Consider the following 18843-nt stretch of genomic DNA (forward strand, 5'->3'; position numbering starts at 1 on the left):
CAACAGTGGGTTAATTGTCAAAAAGCGGGCCGAAAGCTTTGATTTTGTTTTTTTTTTACGGTTTCTTGTGTGTTTTTTTCTTCAATCGACGTCTAACGGGCAGCTCCAACCAGCTCCACAATGGCAACACCGCAAGAGGGTAAGTAATGGCGGGACGGGGGCCATGGATATTAGGGATGGCTGTGCGCATACTCCTAGCGATCACTGTCCCGTCAGGTGGTGGCGCCCTTCAAACGCGCTCTTCGCCTGGGGTCACCTACAAAATCGGCCGGTCGGGCGGGCTCTGCTCAGCTCTGCTCTGGACTGTCTTATCAGAAGCTGTTCAATCTTCCGCTTCGCTCTCACTCCCCCCAAATTATCTACCGATGACGTCGAGTTGTTGTTTTTACCGTAATATTCTCATTGTTGTTATTGGTATTGTTGTTAAGAGCACCCACTCACCATTTAAGATTAGAAGACCAGGCCAGGCCAGGCCAAGCTAGGCCAGCAATAACCTTCCGGACGAAGTGAGAACATAAGCGGCCGTGGCAATGACATTGGGAGTCGAGTACATTCTACACGTGAATAATAATTAGCCGCCCAGTGGAGCAGGCCTTTCGAAAACTGGCTAATCCGCTCACTTCTCGGCTAATTTATTACGAAATTTCACATATATATGTACATATGTTCAGTATATGGTTAAACCTTTCCTCTCTTCCGACTCTCTTGCGACTCTTTCTCTTGAACCTTGGCTATGATCTCGGCCTGGCTCAGGGTCCGGCTCTCCTTGCCCCAATGCCTTCGTCTGGTCAATGTCAGAAGCGATTTGGCCGCAATTGTTGGCCTGACTCACGATCGAAGGAGCCAGCCAGTCGGTCAGCCACGAAAGCTGACTCACTAATACACTGAGAAAAAAAATTAAACCAACTCTTTGAAGCTAAAAAATAGAGAAAAATTATTATAGATTTCAAAATATTTTATCTTCAAATATTAATATTGAAAAATATAACTTTTATAATGCCTTTGAAAAATTGAATAAAATAATCAATTATTTTGAAGCTTCTGAAGAATTGGTATACTTAAAGATAATATAAATATATAGTACAAATATTTTAACTTTAGAATATATGTTTTTTAGGTTAATACCCTTTATAAATGATATACATAGGTCAGTTGAAGAACATCATATAATATATACATTTATGAAGTATTTTGCAGTTGAAGTTATCTTCGACCTTCAAATATACCTTCTCAGAAGGTGAAGGTTGTTTTAATTGATTTTATATATTTGTGAAATAGGATTTAGTTGGGGAATTTTATCTAGAAGTATTTAAAAAAAATATAAATCCTTTGTTTTTGAAAATAAATACCGTTACCAAGTAGAATCATAAAAGTTTTATAGATCATGCTTTTTTAAAAACTTTACCATTCCAACAATATTAAAAATATTAAAAACCTACCTAACCTTAGAAGACTAAGAATTGATCTAAGAACTATGGATTGGAACTATGGAGAACTGATCTAAGAACCATAGATTGGAAGGACTTGTAAAGAGATTTTAAGCCTATAAAAATTTTGTAACCTACAAAAATATATGTATTATTTTAAAGTCTTTTTATTAATTTCTTGGAAATATATTTCAAGTTTAAGAAAATACTGTTTCGGTCTTGAAAGTATATAAATATATATATTATTTTCTATATAATCACTTGAATATAGCTTCGTGTCTTTCTAATCTCAGATAGAAACTGAAATTTTGTAGACTCGCGTGATGCCCACGCAGATCAACTTGAATTTTGCACTTTGTTGGTTTTCAGGGTTATTGAATTTAAATCTTAAATTACTTTCATTTTACTTTCAATTTTTTTGTAATATTTTATGAGTGTGTAGATATTTGTCCTCTAAGATTATAGGATCAGCTTATAGGAAGTCTATTAGTTTAGCCCCAACTGCTTTAAGAAAGTAAAATGGTTCTTATTATGCACAGCAGGTATTTATATAGATTTTAAAGGTTTTTTTTTATTTTTAAAAGTAACCATGACTTTCAAAAGTTTACAAAACCACTTTAATCCCTAATGGTTTTCTATTTTTCGATAAGAAATACATCATATTTCGAAAATGTAGAACCAACTTATAGAGTATACTTTCTAGATGGTTCTTATTTATTATTTTATGATTAATAAAAAATAAGAATATTAACAATACCTCTGCGATTGGTAATTTTAATCTTAAAAGTATTAATGGTTTTTTGAATTTAAACCGATTTCTTGTATTTCCAATACAAAGCAGCCCAAAAGTATGCTACTTCTGGGGAATAACAAGCTGTTCTCCAACAGATCTTTCTCCTATGACCGCCCACCAGCCCTGGAGACGGAGGCTGGAGCGTCTTCCCTTCTATTCGAGATCGGGAACTCAACTGAGGCTGTGGCATCTGCCGCCTAGCCGAAGCCCAGATTCGGATATATATGGTATTTATATGGCGTGTGCACTTTGTGCCGACGCTGGCGTTGACGTTGACTTCGCTGTTGGCGTTAGCGTCTGCGTCGACAGCGTCGCTTACACCTTTTCAAAGTCAAGCACAGCGCAGCAGTTTATTCGCTTTGTGCAACCGCATCGAAAGATACACTCGCGCACCTGCCGCGAGCTGAGCTTCCGCACCTGGCCCCACCTGGTCTGCTCTGGTCTCTGCTCTGGTCTCTGATTTCCGATCCACCACCCCTCCAGAGTCTCGCAACGGAGATTCGGAGGTGACCTCTGACGGGTGCCCCCCCCCCAAGCGGATAGTTGTCCAGTCATTCTCGTCCAGTTACGATTAGACAACGGATCGAACGGCCTTATCGAGTGCTTATCTTCCGGTTGGGTCTCTGCTCTAAAATTCGGCACCGTGTCCCGCCTTTAAATAAGGTCACCCGAAGACCATAGGTGCTCACTTTCCTCGAGGCACTCGGTGAGTTCCCAGTGGCTCCAAGGGCATGGGTCATGGTCAAGATATTCGCCTCCAGAACCGCTGGTTACGATGAGGTCTGGAACGATCTGGAAACGTCCAAGGTTCTATATTATTTTAAAGGGATTTGAATCTTGAAACCCCTTCTTCAAAACGGGAATGAGAATCTGCAAGAATTCTACATCTCTTAACCCTATGCCCTCATCCTCAGATCACTCCACCCTGGACGTCATTATCAAATCACTCAAGTCCTCCAGCATGGCCTGCGAGGGGACTCACTTCGATGGCAAGATCCCGCACACGTTCGTCATCTTCGGAGCGTCGGGTGACCTGGCCAAGAAGAAGATCTACCCGACGCTGTGGTGGCTCTACCGGGACGATCTCCTGCCCAAGCCCACCAAGTTCTGCGGCTATGCCCGCTCCAAGCTAAGCGTCGACCAGATCGAAGAGAACTGCCGCCAGTACATGAAGGTGAGTTGGTAGTCTAGTCCGTGTCCAACTGAAGCTAATGATTCGCTCTTGAAGGTCCAACCCCACGAGGAGACCAAGTACAAGGAGTTCTGGGCCCTCAACGAGTACGTAGCTGGCAGCTATGATGGACGCACCGGCTTCGAGCTCCTCAACCAGCAGCTGGAGCTCATGGAGAACAAGAACCGGGCGAACCGCATCTTCTACCTGGCCCTGCCCCCCAGTGTCTTCGAGGAGGTGACTGTCAACATCAAGCAGATCTGCATGTCTGTATGGTAAGTGAGGGTCAGTCCAGGAATGGAATCAGTACTCACGTCTGGTTTTTATTGCAGCGGCTGGAACCGCGTCATCATCGAGAAGCCCTTCGGACGGGATGATGCCTCCTCGCTGGCGCTGAGCGATCACCTGGCCAAGCTCTTCCACGAGGAGCAGCTGTACCGCATCGACCACTATCTGGGCAAGGAGATGGTGCAGAATCTGATGACCATCCGCTTCGCCAACAAGATCCTCAGCTCGACCTGGAACCGGGAGAACATCGCCTCGGTGCTGATCACCTTCAAGGAGCCCTTCGGCACCCAGGGACGCGGCGGCTACTTTGACGAGTTCGGCATCATTCGGGACGTGATGCAGAACCATCTGCTGCAGATCCTCTCCCTGGTGGCCATGGAGAAGCCGGTCAGCTGTCACCCGGACGATATTCGTGACGAGAAAGTGAAGGTGCTGAAGAGCATCGAGACCTTGACCTTGGACGACATGGTGCTGGGCCAGTACGTGGGCAATCCCGCGGGCACCACCGACGACGCCCGGAACGGCTATTTGGACGATCCCACCGTGAACAATGACTCCAATACGCCCACCTACGCCCTCGGAGTGCTGAAGATCAACAACGAGCGCTGGCAGGGCGTGCCCTTCATCCTGCGCTGTGGCAAGGCGCTGAACGAGCGCAAGGCCGAGGTACGCATCCAGTACCAGGATGTGCCCGGCGACATCTTCGAGGGCAGCACGAAGCGCAACGAGCTGGTCATCCGCGTCCAACCGGGCGAGGCGCTGTACTTCAAGATGATGACCAAGAGCCCGGGCATCACCTTCGATATCGAGGAGACGGAGCTGGATCTTACCTACGAGCATCGGTACAAGGACTCCTACCTGCCCGACGCCTACGAGCGTCTCATCCTCGACGTCTTCTGCGGCTCCCAGATGCACTTCGTCCGCTCTGACGAGCTGCGCGAGGCGTGGCGCATCTTCACACCCATTCTGCATCAGATCGAGCGGGAGCGCATCCAGCCCATTACCTATCAGTATGGCTCCCGCGGCCCCAAGCAGGCCGACGTCAAGTGCGAACAGAACAACTTCAAGTACTCCGGATCGTACAAGTGGCACGGCGGCAGGCCGAACACCTCCAATCTTTAGGGATGGCCTTCGGTTGGGCTTTCGGCGCACACAGAGCACACGCACAGGATAAAACTTTGGATACTCCTTCTCTCTGTCCTTACACATACATATTTTAATTATGTACTTTTTTGGTTATTTTTAATTTAATACGGGTTGTACAAGAATGTTTTTTTTTAAATATACGATCTAGAATTTAATTAAGGTGCTTATTTTTTACTTCTTATATATATATATATCATTATTATACCAACTCAGAGGGTGTTACGCAGCGAAGGATACATCTCCGACCCTATAAAGTGTATATGTATGTATATTCTGGATCAGGATCACCTCCTGAGAATATATAAGCTATATATAGCTTTTCACGCAGTTTATACAAGTCGGAAGAGCAGGGATCGGCCGACTATATCCTATAGCTTCCATATAACTGATTGATCCGAAATGCTATAACTGTGATGTTTTTGGAGTTGGAGAATTGAGAATTCCTATGGATTCCATTTGGTAAAAATACCAACTTTGGTATTTTTGAAGATAAAAGCTTGGGGACGAGGATTAATTACGAGGATTTAAATTTAAAATATTTTAAAAACTGTTTTTATTGGGTGTATTTTGGGTATATAGTATATAATTAGGTATATAATACTATTTGGGTAGCACTTCAAAAGACAAATTTAAAAGTGAAATCTAAACTTTAAATAGAGAAAAAAGACAAGATTCACCCGAATATTTTATAATATTTATAATATAATTTAATAGCACAATATTTACAATTGTTTTGTTCTTTTTTTAAATGATTTTAGTCTTAAAGTGCACTTTTGGGCATTTTTTGTGCAATTTTCATTTTTCTGAAAATGAAAGATACTTCTCTTTCTTAGAAGAAAGATTGTTTCTTATCCAATTTGATCGAATCTCTAGATCGGATCTTGAATCAAAAATAAGGTTTGGAAATACATATTTATTGTGTGCCTAGAACCAAAAATAGAGAACCAAAAATAAAAAAAAAATTTAAAAATTTTCAATATATTCTTTTATTTTTGTTTTTTTGTGGGCGGTTGACAACAAAAAAAAGCTTTTTCGTTTTAATGATAATGCCAAGAATAGTGTTTGTTGATTCCATAGTGCTGGGTCGGAGGAGGAGAGAGATCTCAGTGCGCTCTCGTTCATCATCCCAAACGGATGACTCTTGTGGCAGGATCCTTAAGCCCAGCTTGACATATTTTAGAATAAGAATAATTTTTTTATATTATAATAATGATATTCCATGTTAATCATCCGATTCATAAAGCTCCGTTTTAAATATTGAGGTGATAAGACTGCTTTGGGGCTCCTAGAGTGGCGCTTTAGGGGAGAAGGGGGGCTGGGGGCAATTCCACAATGCTGATAACGCTCGCGATGATCTGGGCTTTCAGTTTCCTCTAAAGCAGTACGGTTTCGTTATTCATCTCATACGGATCGGTTCAGTGTGTCGAGGGCTCTCTGACCTTCACTGGTACGCGACTCAGGAATAGGGATTAAGCTGATCATAAGCCGATCTTAGCCATGATGCTGATGCAATCCCAGCTGATTAAGAAGCTGAGCAGCTGCCTTCTGCTGGTGCTGCTGATCAAGATTAGGATCATGAACGTAGTCGGTGATGGAGTTTGCAAAATGGAGCTCAGTAATGACATACTGATGGCGGGAAAGGACTACAACGTATCCTGCATTTGCCCCAGGGCAGATCTATCTCTATGGGTTGACGATGAGGAAATGGATCCGGTTAATGATACCTATGGCCAGGTCCTTGGAACCGTTAGAAACGCCACGGTCGGCTGGAACGAATTGAAGTGCTATTCGGGGAGATTAGAAAGTAAGTTGCTGTTGGATTGCAAAGAAGTAGTCGTGCGGATGAAGGTGGATACGGAGAAGATCGAGTGCCGTTTAATCGACACCAACATTAGTTGCGTCTTCGATCAACCGGATCCGGAAGATGCCTGGAGCCAAACCAATTACCGTTTAAGGTACCTCCAAGAGCACAAAAAGTCTGTGCCGTGCCAGCGACAGAACAACACCAGCCGGTTGCGTTGCAGCAGCTTGGAAGTGGGAAAGTTTAAAACAGAGTATCTGCTCTTCCTGGACACCTACAACGACAATAATGAAGTTCTTTACAATCAGAGCTTTTCACGTTATGGCAAGGAGATTGAAGTGCTCCAGTGGGGTACATTGACCAATGTAACCACAAAAGTGAACCACACGTGCATCTTCTGGCGGGCCTCCACCACGAATAGCACCAACAAAATTGAATGGCACGTCCATCTGAATCCATCGAATCCAAACCTACAGCCCGAGTATTATACGCTGGATGACCCGTATCAGCGGGATCGAATCTATCTGGAGTTTTGCTTTCCGACACCCATCTGGGGCAACCAGAACTACGAGGTGACGCTCAAGCGACGTATAAAGCCGAGCGGTCCCTGGTCGGAGCCGCATCCCCCGATCAACTTCACCACCCTGGGCATACCACCGGCCCGTCCGCCCGAGATGGTGCCCAACGGCTTCTCGTACTCTCCCAAAACTCAGAGACTTCAGGTCTTCTGGCTGCGGATTAATGAAACGGAGTACAACGGCGTCAACATGACGTATTTGGTGACGTTGGACGACAAAAGGTGAGTAATCCTTATAATCCGGACTCTTAAACTCTAAAAACTATATCCGATTTATAGAAATGCTACCAAGCTGTTGAGCAACATCTCCGCCAGCTTCGATCACTGGCATCTATCCTGGAGAGCCAGCATCCAAATAGTTAGCCACAATGCCAATGGATCGTCCGAGCAAGCCATGCGGCTGGCAGTGCCCACACTATCCTACGCCGAGGAGCACCAGCCCCGGAAACTTCGCTGGGAAAACACCACCTTGAGGTGGGATGAGCCAGAAGATACCAACCATCTGACCGGCTACATGGTATACTGGTGTTTCCCGTCCTTGAATAAAGATCAGATCTGCAACGATAGTTATCCGATTGAATGGCACTCTGTCGATGGGAACAGCTACGAGTTCCAGTCGAAGGAACTGAAAAAGGTGGCCGTGTCGGCCAATTACGGTAACAATTCCACCGGAGGCATGGTCTGGCTAGGCGATCCAGACGACAGCATCCTTCAATCAGGTCCCACCATCGTGGCCATAGTTGTCCTCATAATCTTTGCTGTCTCCATTGTGCCCGCCACAGCCGCTTACAGGGAGATCCAAAAACAAATGGACATCGAAGTGGTATTGCCAGAATACCTGCAAAACATCTATATTGCAGAAAAAAACAAGGAGAATTCGGCCTCTGACTCCGAAGACAAAAAAAGAATCTTAGATCTTTCAGATCTAGTGCCGGGTAAGTCGCTGAAGGATTTACCATCGAAATCCCTGCCAAAGCCGCAAAACGACATTTCCAAGCTGCAGAGGAGGCTCCGAAATGCAACCTTGATAGTAACCAATGATGCATATGTATCGCAGGACGCAGAATCAATGGATTTCTTGCCAGAGTCGAGCCAAGGTTTCGTTAGCCCACCATCCGTGCTTGTAACCAATTATAATTACGAATCCCAGGACATGCTATTACCCAATAACGGTTACCTTACCCCACCATCCGTGGGATCCATAAGCACAAATGATACTTATGTATCGCGGGATACATTCAATTCTTCGCCAGAATCGAGTATCGGTCGTGACCCACCACCACCATCGAAGTCGTCCATTCTAGATTCAAATATCGGTTACGTCCTCCCACCACCACAGAGGTCCTTGCTAGATTCGAGTATGGGTTACGTTCTCCCACCACCACAGAGATCCTTGTTAGATTCAAATATCGGTTACGTCCTCCCACCACCACCATCGAGCTCCTTGTTAGATTTAAATATCGGTTACGTCCTCCCACCACCACCATCGAGGTCCCTGTTAGATTCAAGTTACGCTCTCCCACCACCACCGGGACTATCACGACCACCACAATTGCCATTATGGAATTCTTCGCCAGATTCGAATATCGGCTACGTTCTCCCACCACCACCGGCACTGTCACAAGCTCCTCGATGGCGACTATTGAACTCCCCACTAGAATCAACCAACGGCTACGTTCTCCCACCACTACCGTCACTTTCACGAGCACCACAATTGCCATTATGGAAATCCACCCTAGATTCGAATAACGGTTATGTCCTCCCACCATCCTCCCACCACCCACCTAATAATAGTTATTTATCGATGGACACGATATTACGAGGCCCACGGACTCTTACGAATTCCTTGCCGGAGCCCAGTTATGTTCTCGCTCCACCGGAACGGGCACCATCACTGCCACCTCCACTGACCAGTCCATACCTTGAAATGAGAACTGTACAGAACCAAGATCCACCTAGGAACGACATTGGATATTGCCCCTATAACCCCTAAAGGACATTCTGCCTAGTATCCTTGTAAATATTATTTGTATAATATGTGAAAGTACTTTCTTAATGAATTATTTTTTTAAATTTAAATTGTATTATTTAGCTCAAAATGTTATGTTATTTTAAGTTATTCGATTTAATTTTAAAAATAAAACAAAACTAAAAAAAAAAGGGTTTATGATGTTTTGATTTTTTTTTTAAATCTTACGGGTTTTTTAAATCTCTCTCCTCTGTTTTTTGAATTTTTTTAAAGCTATAGATACATTTTTTAAAGATATAGATAATTATATCTACAAAAATTACAACAATTAGGATGAAAAGTTTATAATTTGTTTCTAACTTTCGCCTAAAATAGGACCAACATTTTATTTTAGGATATTTTTGGATATTTTTTATCTCTTAATGTTCTGATTCATAAATGGTATTCCGTTTTCAAATCGTTTAAAAAATTGATATGATCTTCACTAAAAATACTTTCAAATGTATCGGTTTTTCAAAATATTTAAAAATCCTCTTAAAGGACTTATCTTGAAGGCCTGACCGATGTGTTTACCTTGGAGGTCCTTCTACAGGGTCATCGTGAGCCATCCTTTCCAAAGGTCCTGAATACCCCGACGATTAGTTGGAAAAGTGTACCCACACTCGCGGAACTGGGTATCAAAACTAGACAGGTGATGTTCAAGACTGTCTTGATTCTAAATGTAGTCTCCTTTATATGTAATTTTAAAATTTAAACAGCATGCTTACGGAGTAAAAAAAATATTCTGAAAGTCTGTATACAAACATATACAGTAGTGCCCTTATCGTCGTGACATTTTGTAATCCAAATCCATGTATGTATGTACATATGTATATATAAGCTTATTAATAGAACATGTATTAAAAAAAACGTTTTTTTCAACAGATTAAAAAATGTATATTATAAAAATGTATGTATGCAAAAAATAAATGTTTCTCACAGCCCAGAAAATAAATATATTCTTTTATAAAAATAAGGGAATCAACTTTCGTAATACCAAACTATGCCCAAATTTAAGTTAAATCGGTGGACTATGTTTTTGTAGCTTTCGTATATTCCATAATTTTCGATTAACTTCCAGGAATTTTTCTAATTTTTATAAGAAACGGAAGACTTATGTTTGTCGACATTTTTTTAGAGTTAAATGGTTTTTTTAGGTGGAATTTTAGGTTTTTTTTGACTAATTTTTAATAAAGACTTTATTATCATATAGAGAATATTAATTTTACTTACTAAATACTTTCCACATCCCCCAAAAAAGTATTAAATACATATACATATGCGTCTCTAAAGTTTTTGAACATCGGCATCTTTTTTTGTAATTTCCGGATGGGGGCAAGGTTTAAGAAAAATATTGATCTTTAGTACTTTACTTCCAAGAATTTCATTATCATTGTTTTCTGGAGGTTTTTTTGGGGATGTTGGTTTCTCGGAAATTGCAAAACACTCGGAAAGTTCAATTCAAATAGATAACGTCTTTTCTTCGGGATTTCCTCTGGAAGATTTGGTTTCCTAATTCTATAAAATACTTATTCTCTAAAATAAAATATAACTTTTCTAACAAGAAAAGGGAAGCTAACTTCAGGTGGGGCTAAAGATCGGATATATATTTGCGACTAAGATCGTGTATATATCGCATATGTCGGATATAGTTGCCCGATCCTTATAGAATACAATACATATTAAAAAAAAAGTCCCAAACTTTTATCTTTAAAAAGAAAGTTAAGCTTAATTCGGGCGGAACCTAAGATTATATACCCTTGGAGGTAAAATCGTATATATACATATATCGCAAATATCATATATAATTGGCCGATCCTTGGAACATAATTGGATCATAATAAAACCAATTTATTTTGAAAAAAAAATCCTAAACTTCTATCTTTGAAAATACCAGAGCTGGTACTTTTAGCAAATACCAAATTCCGATCGTTCAGTTATATGGCAGCTATAGGATATAGAAGGTCAATCCTAAGGAAATTCGTTAGCTTCGATCTCTCTTTAGGGTAATTGGGCTAGTTGGGTCATTTCCGATCTTTTAGATATATTTATGGCAGCTATAAGATATAGTCGGCCGATCTAATAAATGTAGGTATCTCTAACTCTAAAAACACCTCATTTATAACATTTCCGATCAATATGGCAGTCTGAGTTACACCAAAAGCATGATTTTATCTTAAGATTCATATTTTAAGAAAGGAATTTTGGCCACAAAAAGTGGTGGTTGACCCCATAGTGCGCCACAAAGCTTCGAAGCCCAAAATAAAACACAATAAAATATTTAAAATTACACATACAACATTTGTGTATGATTTACATAGGATATATCATTATTATTAAAATTACTTTTATCCATAATATAATAAGCTCGACCTTTTCTTTTTGTTTGCATTCTCGCGGACACGCGGATATAGTTTCAGTTGTTAAGTGTACAAATAAGAATATATATTAAAAAAATACTACAGAGTTACAAATACTTCGTCTGATGTGCCTCGGGTCTCGTGCACGCCTCGCCTCGAAATACAAAATAAATTATGAACGATGGGGTTTTGCAACTAATTACTTATAAAGAAAAACAGAGCTGCCCGGGATTCGGATACGGATACGGATTCAGATACAGATACAGATACGAATGTGGATGCGATTGCGGTTGCGGATGATCCGATGGCGTGGCTTAGAGTAAGTGTTATGCAGATGTTTTGGATGAGAGAGCATGGGATTGCGCTGATTGGATGGATGCGATGGTTGCCAGGGATGGCATCGCACACGTTGCGATGAGGGGATGCTCTGTTAACTTAGAGGACATGCCGGTTGTGTGCCAGGGCGTTGAGGTCCTGGGGCGTCACATAGCCGTTGATCTGCGGCTGGAGGCGAGAGTGTTGTCCGGGCACAGAGCCCGGATTGCCGCCACCCACTGTCGCATCGCCGGCAGTATGCGACGGCGAGCCCATCGCATGGGGCAACGGCGACTTCATCAGCCCCGTCAGCTGCAGCTGCTCCATCGTGGTGTATCCGATGTCGGCGGGCAGTTTGGGCGGCCCAGCAGGCATCACTGGCGGCAACTGACGCAGTGGCGCGACCGGTGGCAGGGATCCTGCAACTGTTGCTGGTCCAGCGTTGGCACCACCACCGCCGGCTGTTGAGGCTGGGGCGAGGGGTTTCAGCTTGTGCAGATCCGAGGCCTGCACGTAGTTGTCCGTAAGCAGGTGGGCCGGTGGAAAGAATGTGGAGGCAGCCGTGGCAGTAGCTGCGGCGGTGGACTGGGCCGGGGCAGGCGCCAGATTCGGAGCAGTGCCAAAGCCTGGAGCTGGAACTGATGCGGGGCCAGGACCGGGGGCGGGGGCAAGGCCGGCGGACGGCATCGAGGCCATAGCTGGGCTGGGCCGGGACTGCTGAATGGGCACAGGTACGTAGCCGCTGATGGGGACACGGGGCGCAACCATGGGCATGGGCATCGGCATCGGGTTGGCTGGGAATTGTCCATTGCCCGCCCAGTTCTTCATCTGTGTGGGCTTGATATATCCATTGCCGGCGCCTCCCTGTTCCCGATGCTTTTCCGGTTCCGTTTCGCTCTGCTGCTGTTGCAGTTCCCGCGCCCGCTCCTGCTCGCGCTCTCTTTCCCGTTCCCGCTCACGCTCCTGTTCCCGTTCCCGTTCCCGCTCCTGCAGGAGGAGGCCGTGCCGCATCGCTACATAGCTCGCCGGGGGGGCTGCGCCACTTATGGGTCCTGATTCCGGGTGGTCGACGTAGATGTCGCGATCGGCGCAACCACCGCCGCCCGACGAGGAACCGGTGCGTCGCAGCAGCTTCGAGCTCTCGCTGCCGCAGCTGCCAAAGTCGTGGGGCAGGTCCTGGGATGTGTACTGCGGCGAGTCACCCACCATGGTGCAGACGATGCCGCCGCTAGAGATGTCGGGAGTCATGCTCTGGCCCAGACCACCCATCTCGTTCTTCTTCAGTGTCTCCATAATACCCGGTGGCAGCACCAGACCTATGTCCGACATCTTACGGTACTTCTTGTAGACCAGATAGAAGATGACGCCCAGCACCAGGATGGCCACGCACACCTCGATGGTCTGGTACATGGCCTTCAGGCTCTGGGTATCGGGCGTACAAATGAATCCGTAGGTGCCCCACTCCGAGCTGTGCAATCGGTAGGCACTGGCATTCGCGCGGTACTCCGAGTACCGCTCTAGCTCCTCCTCGACCAGTGCATCCGTCCGCGGATCACAGCTCTGCAAGCTCTGTCCCTGGCCCATAAACGACAGTCCAGCCATCAAGGTGGTGGCTTCTAGTCCAGCCTCCAGCTCCTGTTGCTGATGAGAAGGCAGCTGCTCCACATTGATGGCACGCACCGCCAGCTGGAAGGGATTGTGGCTGGTGCAACGGGGTGTGGGCATCACATAGGAACGATTCTTGCCTGACAGGATCAGGCTCATCAGGCAGCTCTCGTTGTTGTCGCGCAACGAGATCTCATAGTAGTCGATGCGCCCTGCTGGTATTCTGGGTCGACTCCAGTCCAGACGCGAGGTCTGATCCTTGTTGTTGCTCACAAATAATGATGGAGGTGAGGGGACTGGAAGTGGAAAGCCAAAGAATTAGTCGGAATTTCAATAAAAAAAAAATAATAAATAACTAATCTTATTTAGAAATTGGGATGAACACTGATGACTCTGGATTTATGGGTATAGACCAGATAGGCTTCCAAGAAGTGAGCCATAAATTCTAATCTTGTCAGACCTCGACGTCAGGGTAGAGTTCAAAGATCAACACGTGAAAAGATTTGGAAACCCAAGCTTTGAAAGCTTTACTTTTTGGGAAGGTTATCCTATTTAAAGCCGCCGGCTACTTGAAGCGTCTTGAGTGTCTCTGGGGAGCTCTCGAGAGTAGCCCGAGAAGCGGCTCCCCTGGGGGCTCTCTCTTGGGAGCAATGCTCGCAGGTCTTAACCTATAGAAACCCCCCCTCCCTGGGACACCACTCACCTCCAATGGCTGTGACAAACTCCACCAGATTACTGGGCTCTGAGGGATACAGCGTCTTGGCCCGTAGGGTCACCTCGTACCGCGTAAAGGCCGTCAGGTTGGCCAGCGTAAAGGCAATGAACTTCTCCTTGTCGACCAGCTCGCCGGCTGATGCCGCCACCCGAAAGTCTTCAACCAGACTGTAGTCCGACTCCAGGGAGCGGAAGGTGCCCTCGTAGGTGCGCACCACACCGTTGGCCCGTAGCGGCGGCTTCCACGCCAGTCGCACACTGGAGCTGTCGACGCGCAGAACGTGCAGTTCGCGGGGCTGGCTGGGAGCAGCCTCACCGGTCCGGTTCACCAGCTCGTCACTGTACTTGCTGGCCCGCGACTCCGAGAACATGAGCATCTTGACGCTGTAGTCCGTGTAGGGGACCAGGTCGCGAATAATGTACTGCCTGGCGTCACGATCGTGGATCACTTCGGTGGTGCAGTTGTCCGGCCGGCCAGTAGAGCGCTGGCAGTAGGTGAGGTTGTAGCCCGACAGGATCACCGGACAGACGCGCTGGGTGCTCCACTTGACGGTCAGGCTGGAGTTGCTGGCCGCGTCGATCGACGGCTCCAACTTGACGAGGTCGTCCTTCTTGTCGCTGCTGCAGATCAGCCAGCGCAGGCCCGTGTTGTGGGTGCGGTAGTTGGCCGACACGGCCATGTGAAGCGTCGGCAGCTGGTTCTTGGCCGTGGTGAACAGCTGCTGGTCGTAGGCCACCTCAGCGAACCGTATCGATCCCTCGCACTCCGACAGCAGGCCCGGCTTCGGTACACACCAGAACACGGTGTAGTTGGTGAGTTCGTGGAGGTCCTCTGGCGGCTCCCAGCTGAGGGTGTAGCTGTTGTTGCTCGAGTGGTAGACGCTGCGGATGTTCTTGGGCACACGGAAGCGGAAGTCCTCGGCACTAATGGGTCCTATCGACATCCGGGTGGCGTTCACCGACACGCCCATGCTGTTGCTGCTGCGAATAAGGATTTCGTAGTGGGCGTTCTGTTTCCATCCTTCGATCAGGGCGGAGTTGGAGAAGACCTGGATGAGATTGGGGTCCCTGGAAGGATTATTGGGATATTATTAGTGTCGGAATACCAAGTTTCTTAAGATTCTTCAGGGAACTGAATTCTGAAGAAGTTTCTCCATAGTTCAGTGAGGAATTCCCTGATCTCTAGTTACAAGTCCCATCTGGAGCTCCCCCTTAAGTCATACAACCTATCACAATGAAGTCTGGAAAGCCCCAAAGACCACTAGTCACTTAGGATTCTTTAGGGAACTGAATCTGTAGATGATTCCTAAGGATTCCCGCCATTTAGTTTAGTTCAAAAATAATGATAGACCTCCCCCCTTGAGTCATAACACTTATCTCCACGAACCTGAAGATTGTGAAAAAATCTGGAAAACCCCAAAGGCCTCTAGTAGTCGTTTCTGAATCAGAAATTCATATACTATCATCTATATACTATATGAAATAATAACAAATATCGAATACCTTATGAATACCAAGATTCGTGGTGGCTTGTTAATTTTTAATGTCAAGAAAAACCAGTTGGCAGTTTAAAGAAAAGATATTTAGCAATAAAAAATAAATAAAAATAAAAACAAAGAGATAGCCAACTCAAAAAAAAAAAAGAAAATAAAAATAATAATAAGTTTATTATCTTATTTTGACCAAGCTTTGAGGAGATATGAGTTCCCCAACCTCGTTAAGGCCTATAATCTTATATAAAGACAAGGTCATGATAATAATTATTATGCATTTGTATAATTATTTTAATTTAATTATTTTTTTTTAATTCATTAGAATTTGTTTTGATATTCCCTACTAGGCAATACATTTTTAAAGATTGACAGACCGACCGACCAGACAGTTCCCGGGAAGCTCTTATTTTATTGAGAAATTCCGAACTTTGCGTCATTCCACGAAGGCACTTTTTGATAAGGGGGAGTGGTGGCTCACTAATTAACATCCATCAATGATGATCATCATCATGATGATGATGACGATGATGGAGGTGATAAAAGATTACCACGAACAGCGTGCCATCGAAATCAATAAGAGCTCCTCCTCGCACTCGAGGGTAGAAAGACAGTTTCAGTCTAAATTTCAATTGAATTCGAATTAAAAAAAAATTATTAAAAAGAATTTCCAATTTCCAATTAAAAAAAATTAACAAACAAGACAAAAGCAAGACTATTTCCTATGAAATATTCTCTGGATTCTCTCTGTTTCTCTCGAATATTTGTATACCCCTTTCTGTGGAATCTATAGGCAATATTCAATTGAAATCGTTTCTATTATTTTGCCTGCAGCTGTAGATATATATATATATATTGCATCTGGTTGCCCCCCCTCTCGGTTTCAATTCCGGCAAAGTGGCGGTAAACAGAAGCGGAGATACCGCGAATCCGCCTCTGGAATGGATATATCTATCATACAGGGTATGTGAGCGGGTTTCCTTTCCTTTCCTCCGATTTCTCTTATAGTGCATTCGAGCTAAACAGCCCATACAGCCATATATCCATCTATCCATATATCCAGCAATCCATCCATCCATCCATCTATCCACCCATCTCTTCTCATTAACGAACGTGTTTTGCGCCCCTGCTGCCTGCTGCCTGCTGCCGGCGCGCATGTGTGAGTGTGCGAGGCACTTCGGGCGAATTGTTGTTAAAAATAAACATTTTCATCGGAACCCCAGAACGGGAATGCTGGCTAGCAATGTGGATGGTGATGGTGATGGTGTATGTGCAAATACTACGCCGTAAGACCATACGGATTCGCGAGAAATGAATGAACTTTCGCCCCCAAACTTAAACCCATATCCAAATCCAAACCCACATCCCTACTTACATTAAACTCCCATTGATGCGAAACTCGCTGATGACATATCGAAAGTCCGGTCCGTTCAGCTCCTGGGGCTCCAGCGGCTCCCAGTAGAAGCTCAGATTCGTCTCCGAGGAGTAGACATAGAAGCTGCCGTAGGTGACGCGCGGCGGACGACGCGGACGAGCCGGCGCCGTGGCGAACTGATAGACAAGCGGCTCACTCCACATGGTGTTGTTGAGATTGATGCGCACCTGCAGGTGCAGTGTGTAGTTGTAGCCGGCGAAGGGGAGTTCTGTGAGACAGAGGATGTCCTTGATGGTGGTGGTGTTGTTGCGCCAATAGCTACGCTGGAGGGGACTGAAATTTTGGGGGGCGACGTGCACCAGCCAGGCCAAGCCCCGGAGATAGGTGGTGCGACGCGGCACATCCCACGACAGGCAAATGGAGCTCTCCGTCAGGTTGACCTTGGATATATTTTGGCCGGGACGAGCCGGCACCGAACGCTCGTAGTGATTGACCGTGATCTCCTGGACGTCCTGGCCGAGGGCGTTGAACATGTCCAGTCGGAAGTAGTAGAAGTCGTTGAAGCGCTTGTACAGCTCGTTGGTGATGTTGCAGGTGACCACCGGAGCGGCATCAAAGTTGCACTCCACCGGATAGATGTAGTGGGCGTCCTTCTCGATGGTGAAGGTAACATTGTACCTGGTGATTATCCGGTTATGCGGCTCCGTAAAGTTGCACACCATGTACTCAAAATCGTAGGCCACGCAGCCAAAGTCCTTGATCGGCATGGGCGGTGTTCCCACGTAGACTTTCGATGTGTTGATCACATACTCGCCGCACATGCACGAGTAGTCCTGATCCTGCTCCGATGCGTTCCGGGCGCTGAACAAGATGGTCGTGTCGTTGATCTGGCGGATGTCCGGGATGTTCCGGTACTTCACCGACTTGGACTCGAAAAACAGCTTCTTTACGGAGCACTCCTCACTGGAGATGTTCATCTCGCGCAGGTACGTCTGATTGATGGTGCAGCTAATGTTGAAGTCTGACCCGATGAGCTGCTCCACCTTGACGGGCTCCAGCCAGCCGGGTTCGGCATTGGCCAGGACGTCATGGAGCAGGAGCAGCGGCAAAAGGGCCACAACTAGCTCAACTACCTGCGGTCCCATGGCTACTCCACTGGGTTTGGGTACGGGTTTTGCTTTGGCTGCCCTTTTAGCCCGCTTCCCAGTGGCACTTTATTTTGATGTGGGTACTCTCTCTCTCTCTCTTTCCACTGGCACTCGCACTCTTTCTTACACGACACACAACACGCACACCTTGCTGCTAGCTCGCTGGCTGGCTCGCTGGCTGGCTGGCTGTTGCTTCTGTGTTAGTGGCAGTTCTCGGAAACCGTTTATACACTGGTTCCTGGAAGCAACTCTAACGCATCGCCCTGCCAAGGTGTGTTCTTGTAGTTCGTCTCACTGCTCCCAGTGGGGCCGTAAATGGCCTTTAGGTGTCTCACTTGTGGTTTCTTCCTTGCGGAATCCTAATCCTGACCTGAGTGGCGAAGACGGCGATCACTCAACCCTCCCCGCTCGCGTTGGTGTCTTCGGATTTATGTTTCGTATCGTTTCTGTCTCGAGGCTCAATACCTGTGGCCGATATAAACCAGTGTTGCCACCTTATGAGGTTGAAGGCCCCGCAATGCTGCCACCCAGCCCAAACAGAGTAATTTTAGAGAATTGTTGACCCGGGACGGTTTGAATATAAAACAAAGGACTAATAGCCCACACTTAAGCTATATTTCTGGAT

At 45.7% G+C, this 18843-nt stretch overlaps 3 protein-coding genes across 4 annotated transcripts; 2 read left to right on the forward strand and 1 right to left on the reverse strand.

Moving 5' to 3' along the window:
* On the forward strand, positions 1 to 4980 carry Zw (glucose-6-phosphate 1-dehydrogenase Zw). 2 transcript variants are annotated; one of them, XM_043210000.2, is made up of 4 exons: positions 1 to 139; positions 3135 to 3394; positions 3449 to 3666; positions 3724 to 4980. In XM_043210000.2, the coding sequence occupies exons 1-4, from the start codon at positions 121 to 123 to the stop codon at positions 4799 to 4801; spliced, it is 1575 nt and encodes a 524-aa protein (XP_043065935.1). In that variant the 5' UTR covers positions 1 to 120; the 3' UTR covers positions 4802 to 4980. The 2 variants fall into 2 exon arrangements, with proteins under 2 accessions (XP_043065935.1, XP_017088133.2); XM_017232644.3 differs by lacking the exon at positions 1 to 139 and adding an exon at positions 2580 to 2926.
* Positions 4981 to 6157: 1177 nt separating this feature from the next.
* et (eye transformer) lies at positions 6158 to 9326 on the forward strand. The gene is made up of 2 exons (XM_070281601.1): positions 6158 to 7425; positions 7483 to 9326. Exons 1-2 carry the CDS (start codon positions 6323 to 6325, stop codon positions 9194 to 9196), a joined length of 2817 nt encoding a protein of 938 aa, XP_070137702.1. The 5' UTR covers positions 6158 to 6322; the 3' UTR covers positions 9197 to 9326.
* A 2165-nt stretch (positions 9327 to 11491) lies between these two features.
* dome (cytokine receptor domeless) lies at positions 11492 to 18717 on the reverse strand. Its single transcript, XM_017232653.3, has 3 exons — positions 17071 to 18717; positions 14195 to 15273; positions 11492 to 13787 (listed from the first exon to the last, which is right to left on the reverse strand). The coding sequence occupies exons 1-3, from the start codon at positions 18213 to 18215 to the stop codon at positions 12007 to 12009; spliced, it is 4005 nt and encodes a 1334-aa protein (XP_017088142.2). The 5' UTR covers positions 18216 to 18717; the 3' UTR covers positions 11492 to 12006.
* Positions 18718 to 18843: the final 126 nt, after the last annotated feature.

The sequence above is a fragment of the Drosophila bipectinata genome, chromosome XL (assembly GCF_030179905.1).
Source record: "Drosophila bipectinata strain 14024-0381.07 chromosome XL, DbipHiC1v2, whole genome shotgun sequence".
NCBI lineage: Eukaryota > Metazoa > Arthropoda > Insecta > Diptera > Drosophilidae > Drosophila > Drosophila bipectinata.